We start from the raw sequence: 13,321 nt of genomic DNA on the forward strand, positions 1-13,321 counted from the left end.
TAAGATTGAATGTTCGTGTATGCAAAGGGAGCATGCTTCAGCTGAACCATCACAGGTTGGATCGACATCAGCTCACATTGGCCCACATAGTCATAGTAAAAACATGGGTTTTCATAACAGGAGTGTCTCGAGGAGGAAGGGCTGGCGTGTAATCAGGTGTACCAGTATTTCATTTTTCAAGGTGCTACTCATCACTGACACCACCCCACACTGCCCCCCCCCCCCCATCTCACTCATTCTGTCATTTGCCCATCCTGCCCTTGGGTTCTGTAGCAAAGACCCCTTGTCTTACTTCAGTCCCCATCATTCCTGTGAGTCTGAGCCCTGTATATGACACCCTCACGGGCCCATTAAGTTATCATCACAGTTCATGCCGTCCTATAAGATGACATGTTCTATGTATGCAGGTGTCAGCATTGCTCAGGGTGCTATAGGTCTACCAGATTGATTATTCATAGCTACTGATATCATATCCAAAGTTGTGTCTCTGAGTTTGTTTTGAAGACAGCACCCTTTAAATGGTTTGATTGGTTCAAATAAATGAAAGGCATTGCACAGAGATTTCACCACAGAATTGTTCTCGTTACCCAGTGCCTAGGAGGTCCGGTTATGCTCTCAGTCTTCATTGTGTCTCACTCCACCTCTCTCCTTCCCTTTGTCGCCCCCTTGTGGCCGGATGTCCGCCCCCACCCTCTCTCCCTGTCGCAGAACAATGACAATGAGACCCCGCTGCACTGTGCCGCACAGTACGGCCACTCGGAGGTGGTGCGCCTCCTGCTGGAGGAGCTGACCGACCCCACCATGCGCAACAACAAGTTCGAGACCCCGCTGGACCTAGCCGCTCTCTACGGCCGGCTGGAGGTGGTCAAGCTGCTCCTCAATGCCCACCCCAACCTGCTCAGCTGCAACACCAAGAAGCACACGCCCCTCCACCTGGCCGCCCGCAACGGCCACCTGCCCGTGGTGGAGGTGCTGCTGGAGGCTGGCATGGACATCAATTACGAGGTCAGAGAGCACCCTTAACTGCGTGCGCTGCTGCCACCTACAGGGCTGGGGTTGCATTGCATTTTTTATATCTTAATTACTTCATTCACTCAGTACTGGAAGGTTCCGTTCCTGGTGAATTAGTATCTTCTCGCTGCTAGATAGACTGTAGATAGTAGATAGTAGATGAATGCTCAGAATAACGGATGATTCAAATTCCGATCGAATAAAGCGAGGTGAGCTGCCATGGCTTGAGTTGGAATGGATACCATTAATGTTCGTGACCAGGAGTGACTGTAGCAACCTTACAATGATCAGAAGAGTCAAAGATTGCAAAGCAGCTACTCATTTAAAGTGAGCTGCGAAGCAGGGAAAGCTTGCGCTGGCCCTTGGGGACCCCATTTACCCGAGCTGTGATGTACAGCTCGCCATCTGCGCAGTGTCTCCTCTCGCTCTGCGGTCTGCGGCAGGGGTCGGCCTCCGGAGGCCTGCGGGGCTCCGCTCCTGCAGGTGTGCAATTAGCAAGCGCCTCAGACCTGCAAAATCCGCTGCTTTGATTTCTCAACCAAATAATTGAGCTTAGCGGAGTTCGCGGCCTGTGGCGAAATGGAGATCAGTGACCTGCGGCTAGTCGCGCCGGAGTTGCAGGCCTTCACGTCTGTTCGTCGGCTATCTCTTTTACCACGGTTAACTTCAGCTCTCACAGGCCAGGCTGCTTCAAGGCTTGAAAGGCTTTTATGGCTGATCCAGATAAGGAGCCAATTAAAGGAGCTAAAATTAAACCTGTGCAGCCACTGAGGACCATACCTGCTTTTTTCTTTACTGCGTGTGCTGCTTTTGGTTCCTTTTCATGTGTGCATGTACATGCACTTGTTAGGTTTGTGTTCCTTACATGTTCCGTGGGTCGGTTAAGTGGGTGTTGAGTGTTTCTTTGGTGTTTGTGTGTGCGCCTGTCTGTCTGTGTTATGTGTTTGTTGTACATGTCTTATCTGAAATGTGTGTAATAAATTTGGTTTATTATGAGTTGTGTTGTGTCTATATGAGTATCAGCCTGTGGCATGTGTTTATGGTAGCATACCTTTTCTGGTGTGTGTGTGTGTGTGTGTGTGTGTGTGTGTTATGTGTGTTTATGTGTCGGTCTGCTGTGTGTTTTGTGGTAGCGTGCCCTATCTGGAATGTGTCTGTGTGTGTGTTTATGCTGTACGCACCCTTTCTGAAATGTACATGTATACCTGTGTGTGTTTCAGACGGAGAAGGGCAGTGCCCTCCACGAAGCCGCCCTGTTTGGGAAGACTGACGTGGTGCAGAAGCTGCTGAGCGCAGGTCAGCTGTCCGCCTGCCACGCTTCCCAGCTTCTCCCATAAATTGATTTGACTAGCTGATCTCTGATCAATGCTTGGTGGGCAGCTTGCTCCCTGAGTTCGTGCAAACTGCCATTTCTTTACCCTTAGCAATATATTCGCCTCTATGTAAGGTGGGCTGTATGTGTATAGGATCTAAGTCAGATTGAGGGGATACAGTGTGGTTTTGGTCAGAACTGGGCTGGCAGGCTGTAATGTGTGGTACTTATCCTGCCCCTGCAGGGATCGATGTTAACATTGTGGACTACAAGGGCCAGACGGCGCTGGACACCGTCAGAGAGATGCCCTCCCAGAAGAGCCGGCAGATCGCTGCTCTCATCCAGGGTGAGGCGCCACTGGGGCTCACAGTGGGGACGAGTGGACATGTGACCAAACGCAAGGGTGTCCAGAGATGCACTGCAATAAAGCTGAGACTATTCTGGCTGTTAGTGCCTGATTTCAGAGCCTTAACGGGTCCCTCCGGGCTTCCTGTATGGCATATAGGGACTTAATGAATAGTAATGAACAAAGTAATTGAGAGAAGGAGTATATGTGGTGTATGTGGCATAATCAATCATAGTGCTGCAAACTTACCATCTAATTACATGTCAGGTTGTATGCTTAAACTTACTCGTAGTTCACTTTTAACATTAAACGTCTTTTAACGTTTAATGGACTTGTTTGCATGGTGTTAATACCAGGTTTTCCCTGATTGTACCAGCTCTGTGCGTTGTGGTCCATGTACACAGAAGGGGTTAAATGTCTCCACAGATGAAATCAAACTGTGCCCATGTCTTTGTCTTTCATTTTTTTTATTTTCCTTTCACTTTAATTTTTCATTATTACCAATGTACTTCCAAAATCACTTTCTGAAGGATAGAGGAATATTCTTCTCCTGCAGTTTGGACATGTCTTTGACATTTTGGAATGCCACTTTAAATGTCATAAGCAGGTCAGTGCATCCAGGTGAATTTGCCAAGATTTGACCCCTTCTCTCTGTCTGTAGGTCACATGACTGGTAACCCACCAGACATTGCCCTGCCCCCACCCCCTGTCCCTCCCACTCAGGAGAACCTCAGCCCCAAGAAAAAAGGTGAGTGTTCCTCATATCCCTTTCCCAAAATCCTACCCAGAGAGCAGCAGCAGAGATGCTCTATTTAGAATGGCCTTGTTTCTGTGCTATTATACTCTTAGATCAGTCTCTCTCTCACCAGAAACTGTGTCAGTGTCTATGTGTTCTGTCCAACCTTCGTAATTATGTGCGTGTGTGTGTGTGTGTGTGTGTGAGTGAGTGAGTGAGTGAGTGAGTGAGTGAGTGTGAGTGAGTGAGTGTGAGTGAGTGAGTGTGAGTGAGTGAGTGTGAGTGAGTGTGAGTGAGTGTGAGTGAGTGTGAGTGAGTGTGTGAGTGTGAGTGTGAGTGTGTGTGTGTGTGTGAGTGTGTGTGTGTGTGTGTGTGTGTGTGTGTGTGTGTGTGTGTGTGTGTGTGTGTGTGTGTGCGCGCACATGCCACAGCTTATGGGCTTGTCTTGTTTGTGTTTGACACATAACCCATTTAGAACATTTTGCAAGGTTGCACAGTGTTCTTTTCAGAATTAGAACCCAGAAAACCATTTGTCATGACCTCACAATACTTGCCAACACACTGCTTGTGTTATTTGTCCTCCCCTGTGCTATTTGGCTCCTCTGTCTCACCTGTGTGTGTTTTCTATGCTACATCTCTCTGTCTCCCCTGTGTGTGTTTCCTATGCTACATCTCTCTGTCTCCCCTGTGTGTGTTTCCTATGCTACATCTCTCTGTCTCACCTGTGTGTGTTTTCTATGCTACATCTCTCTGTCTCCCCTGTGTGTGTTTCCTATGCTACATCTCTCTGTCTCCCCTGTGTGTGTTTCCTATGCTACATCTCTCTGTCTCACCTGTGTGTGTTTCCTGTGTGGCGTCTCTCTGTCTCCCCTGTGTGTGTTTCCTATGCTACATCTCTCTGTCTCCCCTCTGTGTGTTTCCTATGCTACATCTCTCTGTCTCCCCTGTGTGTGTTTCCTATGCTACATCTCTCTGTCTCACCTGTGTGTGTTTCCTATGCTACATCTCTCTGTCTCACCTGTGTGTGTTTCCTGTGTGGCGTCTCTCTGTCTCACCTGTGTGTGTTTCCTGTGTGGCGTCTCTGTCTCACCTGTGTGTGTTTCCTATGCTACATCTCTGTGTCTGACCTGTGGCGTCTGTCTCTCTCCACTGCTGCGTGCCTCACCTGTGTGGTGTGTGTTCCGCAGGTGAGATGGATCAGCAGGTGAGTGAGCTGATCTCAGGGCTGGCCCCAGGGCCTGAGGAGGAGAGCCCGTACGAGGCGCTGTTCGAGGCTACCTCCTGCCATTCACTGGACAGTCTGGCCAGCGGCAAGTCCTCCGACCGAGACTCGGGTCGCCCCGACAGCGAGGCAGGCAAGGTGGGTTCAGAAATGCACACACACACACACACACACAAACGTACCTTAGAGGGAGATAATAAAGCAACGGACACACATTAGAGATAGGACAGAGTGGGTGTAAACCCATCTCTGACGCACGCGCGCACACACACACACACACACACACAGTCCATATTATTGCCACTGTTGATGTTGATAATACTGTTGCTATGGCTTGATAACGCTATCTACCCATTTCATAACACATTAGAAGTTAACCATATTCTTCACAGGTCATTTTGTGAGAATATTATCTGATATCAAGCCTCTAAATCTGTGATAGCGGTGCCCACACACAGCCGCAGGTGCTTCTTCCTTCCAGCTTTGAGGTTAATTACCCAGTTTATTGCCAGTTTCTAAGTGTGAACTTGAGTCACCTGTTGTTCCAGCTATAAAACCCTTTAAGACCATCTGTCTCCAGGATCAGGAGTAAACACCACTGCTCTGTGCAGTGTCTCACACTGGCAAGAATGCATCATTTTTTTCTTTTTCCTTCCTCATTTGCTCCACTAGAGGGAGACAGAGAGCTACTTTAGCAGGCAGCAGTTTTCTCTTGTGTTTTCCACATCCTTCTCTAGTCTCGGTTAAACCAGAATAAGAAAAGAGGGGATCACACTGATAGGCTCAGTAACTGAGAATCATGCTCACATCAAGCTGCCTAAGATCACTTGTGATTCTTTTTGATATCCTTTTCCAGATGAAAGAATGGAGCTATTAACATTTCATTGGCTTCTTGTGAACAATTACAAAAAAGAGATTTTTGAGATTCCTTTGAACTCGGTATCAGTATTTTGGTTAAGATGGGAGAGAGAGACAAAAAGCAGCCATATATTTTCCCTCAACTTGTGAAATATGTATTTCTCTTATTCTTTTTTCCCCTCTTTTCAAATAACTAATAATTTCTATGTGCTTTTTCCCCTCAACGGCTTCAGTAAGCACGAATGTGGTGGCTTGAGCATTCGGTCAGAGCTGTTAATTTAATCTTACCCTTCCTGAAGCGGACACGCTGTATTTGTGGTTGTTGTTTTTTTCACAAAGAATTTAAAGACACATCACACATTTACAGAGGTCTGTGGGAAAAGCTAACAGATGTCCTGTGGGTTTTGCAGACGCTAGTCTTTGTGTGGGAACAATTTATGTGGGACATTCACCAGCTCACATCTGATGGGACATCTGATCACTGAGTCCGAGCTTGGGCTGTAAACCTGAGAAAGATACAGCTGCATTCCTTTCCAGGGAAATGTATCCCTCATCTTTAAAGGCCAAGATCTTACACATCTGTGAATCATCACGCACCTAAGTAGGTCTTGGTATCAGTGCAGTATGACTGTCTTGTGGAAGCCCATGATTTAGTAATATGTAAGCAAATGGCCGCAATTGTGCTTCAAGCAAGTCAGTGAGACCTCTGGAAATTACCCAGAATTCCAAGCAGTCCTTGCAGTCATGAGGTCCCAGGGTACAGGGTACAGTGTTGCGTTCAGCCTGTGTTCTCTTCCTGGCCTCTAGGTGGCAGTGTGTGCCAGTTGCTTTACCCCAGGCACCCCCCTCTCATGGTGCTTGTTTTTATTTTGTTGCAGAAGGAGCGTCCGCCCCACCCCACGCAGCCTCCGCCTGACCATGAGGAGGACGTCAGCTCTGAGGTAATGCCCTCCCCAAAACGTAGAAGACCTGTTGCCTGTGTGTAACATGGTCAAATAAATCTTGTATGGTAGGACTTGAGCGTCAGTGGTGATGGGTCAGTTGCATTGTGACAGCAGTTGTAGTAGTCAATTGTCATTACATTAGTCTTGTATCCTTTGCTGGAAAATACTTGCATGTACTTGTATGTTGCCTTTTGAAAAAACTGCCTCCGTACAGTTGAAAAAGGAGCGTTTTTGATTGCCTATAAATTTATAGCTATCATCTCCCTCTAAGCACCTTTTAAATATACTCAGTTAGCAATAAATGCAAATCAACCAATATGCGTGCGCACGGAGGCTTCCAAATGGATTTAATTTACTGTTCATGTGAGTGAATCAATGTACCAAAAGCAATCACGCTTCCAGGTCAGACCGGAGACGATGCCATAAGATTAGACAGCGCTGACCCAGTTTACTCAGATGCCTCATGGGTCTGGTAAATGGCATGGATTGATGACAGTGGCTGTACGGGTTGCAGCTGTAGACTCTCACTGGGTGCCCGTGTACAACATATCGAATTTTAGGAGCCGCTGTTCAAATGATTTAGCGAATGCGCATATCCTTACCTGGGAGTAACCGCAATCCCTCAGTCTTGTCCCTCAGTCCTGCACAACCTCCCTCCTGCTTAGACACACCACGCTTGCAACATTACTGCAGAGGTTCAGATGTGTTGGGGAGGTGAATGTTATGTGTTAGCTGGGTCTGCAAGGCACCCTGCTTGGACCTCTCTTTAAATGCCTCTCCCAAGCCCTTTAAACTCTGTAGGCAGGGTCAGTGAGTGGACCTGTAACATTTGTGAAGTGTGAAATACTGAAAAGTTCTTGCCTCTCCACAGCTTATGAACTTGTGAAATATTTGGTTATTGAAAAAAAAAATGTCCCTGCATTAATGCATAATCTGAATGTGGACCTTGTTATCGATTTCACTGTTCAGCATGTTTGCAAACAGCGTTTTCACATTACACCAGATGTGCTTGTCAGTTGAATTGCTGTAAGCAAGTGAGATACAGATCGAAGTGCACAATTTTCAAGGGTCAAAGGGCAAACAGAGCTCTTACACTGATTAATAGAGGAAATTCGTGCCGTAGCAGCATTTGGGCTTGCTGTTTTTGACAGGAAAAGTATTTCATTGTAAGTGCACTTTGGCGTCAGCAAACTTTTAATTTACATCCCAGCCAGGTAGTCTGATTTTTTCACCTCCGCAATCAGCCAGACTTAAATGAATGTGAAGATGACAAACGAGGAAGTAGGAATGCAGCCCTGGTTCTTTCGCCATCTTGGAAACAGACTTCTTCTCAGGAGTGCTGACATTCTTTTGGAAGCGAGCAACCGATCAATTGATTGACTGACATTCCTGGCTCAAGTATTGGATGGATGGTTCATGCCATGCCCCCCTTCCGAGTGTGTTTGGTTTAGTCCTGTCTGCTAACAGCCCTCTGAAAGCTGACGTCCCTCACCTTATGAAGAGGTGTGGAGCAGACCAGCCACAGGTAACTGAGGCCTGTCATGTTTCCCGAATGGAGAAGAGCTATTGGTCAACCCAGCTGTCACAGAACGTCGTTTCAGCGTTGCTTTTGCGCTAGCCTCACGTCATAGGGCTGTCTTTTAGCCCTCGCTCTCGAATCCTCTCTTAATTCTTAAATCAAAGAGCATTGCTGTTACAGGAGCGCAAGAGCCCCTGTTCTCCCAGGTGCAGGTCTGCTGTGGTCACACTTGCGGCGTCTCAAGCGCCAGAGCTCTGTCACCGGGCAACAGAATAAAGGACAGCGGGGCGCGGGAGGGCGTCGCCTCACTGCCAGGGGCCATCAGAGCCACGTATGTAAATGTCGAGCTCCCAGCTGTCGGGGCGGAAGCTACAAAGTCAGCGCCGCTAATGCCGCCGCCGCCACGGCCACGGCCTCCTCCTCCGCCTCCCCCCGCGCCCCGGTCCTGCTGATCCCTCCCCTCGTCTGCTTGAATCAAATTATTCCCTCATAAATATTCATCCGGCTGCTGAGTGGGGGAGAGGGCCGCTGAGGGGGTGCGCTGTGGGTGAATGGAGGACAGCTCCTGCTGGGACGGGGATGCTGAAAGGCTAAATGGCCAGAAGGAATACGCTCTGCAATATGTTTGGTGACACAGAGGTGCAAAGTTCTGCGTCCCCCAGAACTTTGCAGATAGTAACCGGTTGGCATGTGCAGATGTGCAGGAGCCTGTGAGATCCTCCAGTAGCATCTTCATCTTTGATTTTCCTACAGGTTCCTCTGCCCCACCCTTGTTTCTTTATGATTACTTAATTTTAAATAAACCCTGGGATTGATTTGTTTTTTTTTTTTTATTGTGCCATCCAGCAGTTCCATTTTCCACTTAGAACCAGCAGAGCAGTGTGGGCAGTCTTGAGTCTTTTTAGGGTCTCCTGGTTTTGATTCACGTCATACTTACGCCTCAACTCTGCAAGTAATCAGAAAACAAACTACACCAGCGCCAGTGGAGTCATCCACCCACCATCAGTCAAACCACTCAATTTAGTAGTTTTTCCATTGGTCTGGCTTTGTATCAGTTCCTCACCTCAGCCAGTTGAGGGCGCTGTGGTGAGATTCTGGCCTCTTTTTCCAGGCCCTGTACACCAACAGCAGTATCGATGAGAGGGGCGAGGTGGCCGAGGAGGAGGAGCACACCTACGAGCTGCTGCTGTCTGCCCAGACCAAGATCCCCCCACCCAAACAGGACCCTCCATCTCGCACAGGGCCAGGTAGGTACAGTCCTGTCAAAACTGGGGCGAGGCGTGGACCCAGCACACACCCTGTCTCTCAGTCCCACGCATAGTGTCCCCTCCTGGCTGGCCTTTTCCCTGGAGCAATAACCATATGCACTGAGTGCCCTGTAGCGTATTCAGTAGGGAGGACTGCAAAACACATCAACAGTCTGTAAACATAAACTCATTCATACTCTCACTTGTTTTGGTAAAGAGAGCAGCAACAGTGTGGTGTAGTGGTAGGGAGCAGGGATAGTAACCAAAAGGTTGCCGGTTCGATTCCCTGCTGGGGCACTGCTGGGCAAGGTACTTAATCCACAATTACCTCAGTAAACATCCTGCTGCATAAACGGATAAAAGTGTAACCTATGTATGGATAGGATAAGAGGTGTGGTGGTTGGGTCATTTTGTCCAGTACTTTTCATTCACCAAAAGAGAGCCAGACTTGGTGAGCCAAAACTGAGAGAGGCCTCTTGTTCAACTCTCAGCCAACTCGGGCTTACATCCCACCCTGCCCTTCCCCCCCGCATACAAGAATTCTCTCACCAAACCCCGCCATGACCCCACGCAGGCATTCACCGATGACATCACCACATTAAACCTATCATAAAGTCCGGGAATGAAAACAGCGGTGATTTACAGACAGAGCGAGCCGCAGAGACTTGGGGGGGTGGGGGGGGTTGCTGGTACAGTGGGGGTGTGTATTAATTGCAGGTGCAGGAGGGAGTGAGCTGTCAGCCAAGCTCCCTCTGTGGCAGCGCTGGCAGGAGGCCCTCTGTAATCCAATCCATTTAGCCATGGCGCTGGATCAATAGCCATTTCCACCGAGCCTGGGGAGGGGGGGGGGGTACCCTGTCGATCCAGCTTCCTCTTACAGTGGCAGAGCCCAGCCACCAGCCTCCCCAGGCCTGTTATCACGCCCAGAGTGCCTCAAAGCCCGGCTCTTTGTGTCGGCCTGAAAGCAGAGAGAGGGGCTCCTCTGGAGTCTGAGCCCGCTGCATTGTGGGAGCGATTGTGAGGCCCTCTCGCTCTGCAAACCGTGACCTTTCATACTTAACTGGATTACAACTGCTAGAGGCAAGGAGGGACCCGTTTCCCAGCCTCCCCTCCCCCCTCCAAAAAAACTCTTTGGGTCTTTTTGGTTTGGTTCGGGCTGTTAGCCGTCACTCAGGCTACGCAGCGGTGTTTAACGCTCAGCTCGACTGTGAGCACAGACTGCAATATCATGAGGAATGATTAATTACCAGGGGTATTGGCTTGTCATTAGGGAGAACGCGCTTTAGCTGGGCACTCTTTCTGCACTGCCTTTGAATGGCATGCTAGTTAATTGGATTAAAGGGGATTTAATTAGCCTATTATCCGGTGCCGCTAATATAGATGTTTAAAAATTGTTCCTGAAGAGTTTTTTCCCCCACCTCTCCCACGGCCAGTGGTGTCATTGGGGCATGACATTTATAGGCATTTAAAATGAGTGTACAGTCTAATGTTAACCTAGTGTCGGCGGTCCTCTTTGGATAAGTCACATTAACAGAAGAGGCTTTTGCAATTTAACTGGGTTCATGACTTACTCTAAACAGTTTCAGAGCATCTCCGCAGCACAGCGTTTCCAGAACGTTGTGCCGAGGTTAGCGGGACGTGGCAGGCTGTTGTCCGCTGTGTCCGGTTCCCACACTGCCCCCTGTCAGAGCCCTGCATGACCCGTGTCTGTTTGCCTCTTCCTCCTGCCCAGCACGGCCCCATGCATTATACATGCGCTCGTTAAGCATTGATTTCTTCTCTCATTTGCATGGTGCATCTTCTGTGCTGTCAGGCAGGCAGGCAGGCCTGAACTCCTCTCACTTTTACTAAGAAGACTTGCTCAAACTCTGGAGATTTGTCCTCTGTCCAGAGTGTAGTTTAACTTTGTGAAAATTCTAAGGAGCTGTAGGCATTGCATTACATTATTGGCATTTAGCAGACGCTGTTATCCTGACCGACTTACATAGGTTGCAGTTTTTTACATGTTACCCATTTATACATCTGGATATTTGCTTAGGCAATTCTGGGTTAAGTACCTTCCCCATGTACCTTCCCCAGCAGTGCCCCAGCAGGGAATCGAACTGGCAACCTGTTGATTTCAAGTCCTGCTCCTTACTTCTGTGCTACACTGCTGCCCAGGCTTTTTCTCTTTCCAACATTTGTGACATACGCTTTTTCCTTTGATTTCATATCAAAATTATCATGTCAGTTTGTCCATTTTGTATCTTGTCTGTTGAGGTGGCAGGTGCTGATATTATGGCCTATGTTTTGTCCAGGCAGTTTGCACTGTGATTAAGTGGAAGTAGTTTACTCAAGGTCATAACAGCAGTATCCCACCTGCTGCCTTTGGACCATGAGCTACTTGGGTCATTACTCCAGTTCCTTCAGGACTGTGTTCATGACCGGTGCTGATTGGGTGGGTTGATGTGGAGTGATGCAAATTTTTGCTTTCTTTCTTTTCAGATGAGGATGGTGCTGCACAGTCTTCCAACAGCCTCCTACCTCAGGTATTGTAACCCACCTCAGTCTACAGTAGCAGTCAACTTTGCTGTACCCTCACCTCTGTGCTAGCAGATAATACTTTTGGGTTCTTGCCAACATGTGTCGCCCTCTAAATATCCCTGCTTTTACAGCTGGTGTGTTTTGGGTGCTTTCTCTGTAGGCCCCGAGTTATTGTTTCCCTGAGGGAGTCAATTTTTTCAGCTCATTTCCCTAGCTTTATTCTACTACAGGGTCTCCTAGAGTTTAACGTTATAGCATTGCATGTTTAACATTGATTGAAAACTTTGCACATTTTTTCCAGGGCCAGTGAAGTCAGAGAATTTAGCTTAATTTTTTTTTCTGCCTAAATGGATTCATGTTTTCTGACATTCTCTGCAGAAGGTACACTTAATGGCCAAAGAGACGTTGGTGGTTGTGGCATTTTTTGATTTTTATCACTCTCCAGAAATCACACTGCACTGTATATGCGGTTTGTCTGCTTCACAGTAAGGAGCAATAACTCAAGTTCAGTCAACACAGCGGAGCCAGTGGAGTCCAGTGAATTGAAACAGCCCCTGGAAATGGATAAAACAGAGCCCTTGTGCAGCGCATATGGTTGCACGCTCACAGACCTTTTTATAGCCCGGGGGTCCATGAGGTTGACATTTTCAGTGGGAAACACACTCTCCCGGGTCCTGTTCACATGCTCTCTGCTGGTCGCTGTGGCCGGCGTGTAACAGGGGCCTGTTCTCTCAGCCAGGACACTGCAAACTCTGCCCTCAGTATATTCTCTTGGTGGTGTATGCAGGCAATAACGGTGAGAGAGTAACCATTTAAAAAAAGGCACCTAGCATGGTCCTTGATGCACACCCAGTGACTCTCCTGTGATTGCATGAGGTGATTATGAAATTGAGTTGACAAGTATTGACCATAAGAGTGTCCATGCTCACAAGGACACATCTCTGTGGGTAAAAGCTCCACAGAGTTGTGGTGTGGTACTCCTCTCATAATGGACAGTTTAACAGGATGTAGACCTGTGATCTGTCCATGTTCATCCTGTGAACGGCCTGAGAAATAGATGACTGAGGTGTGTTCAAGTATTGCTGTTACTGTAACATTAGATGAGACTGCGGTCAGAATGTACTAGTTACAGCTCATGCAAGTGCACTGTTTGATGAAAAACAAGATATTGATTAACACTTGAGGTAAACTGGCTCCTGCGTCCCCGTGTTGTGCTTGACCTCTGCGCCAGTACTTGAGCACAAGGGCAGAGGAGCGTGTCGGATAAATGCCATCCATCTCCACAGATCACCTCGCGATCTGTCTCCCTGCCCCCAGCAACCGTGTGGACTGAAATACTGTCATATGCAAGGTATATGGCCTGTGCAAGGTATATGGCTCAAGGCAAATCTAGTTTTGTCACCACACCATTGCATTTTTATTTCAGGGCATTTGTGCAGTAAATGAATTTTGATCAAACAGGGAATTTATGACTCGTGGCCACAAGACTATGCTGGTGCGTCTGTAAAATCGATGCGTAAGTCTGGACATCCTCGCCGGACAGTAAAACAGAGCTGCATCGAACCACTGAGTTTTTTTTTTTTTTTTTTTTGAAGTTGGGGTG

The 13,321-nt window shown here is 48.0% G+C and overlaps 1 protein-coding gene across 5 annotated transcripts in view; it reads left to right on the plus strand.

The window, feature by feature from the left end:
- Nucleotides 1-13,321, plus strand: part of LOC118781354 (ankyrin repeat and SAM domain-containing protein 1A-like) — a 104,027-nt gene that overhangs the window by 26,882 nt on the left and 63,824 nt on the right. For all 5 annotated transcript variants that reach the window (XM_036534347.1, XM_036534348.1, XM_036534351.1 and 2 more), the window contains 8 exons: nucleotides 709-1,005; nucleotides 2,232-2,307; nucleotides 2,568-2,669; nucleotides 3,331-3,417; nucleotides 4,593-4,765; nucleotides 6,364-6,426; nucleotides 9,060-9,195; nucleotides 11,680-11,723. In XM_036534347.1, coding sequence (XP_036390240.1) covers nucleotides 709-1,005; nucleotides 2,232-2,307; nucleotides 2,568-2,669; nucleotides 3,331-3,417; nucleotides 4,593-4,765; nucleotides 6,364-6,426; nucleotides 9,060-9,195; nucleotides 11,680-11,723 — 978 coding nt within the window. The remainder of the gene's footprint in view (nucleotides 1-708; nucleotides 1,006-2,231; nucleotides 2,308-2,567; nucleotides 2,670-3,330; nucleotides 3,418-4,592; nucleotides 4,766-6,363; nucleotides 6,427-9,059; nucleotides 9,196-11,679; nucleotides 11,724-13,321) is intronic.

The sequence above is a fragment of the Megalops cyprinoides genome, chromosome 7 (assembly GCF_013368585.1).
Source record: "Megalops cyprinoides isolate fMegCyp1 chromosome 7, fMegCyp1.pri, whole genome shotgun sequence".
Lineage (NCBI taxonomy): Eukaryota > Metazoa > Chordata > Actinopteri > Elopiformes > Megalopidae > Megalops > Megalops cyprinoides.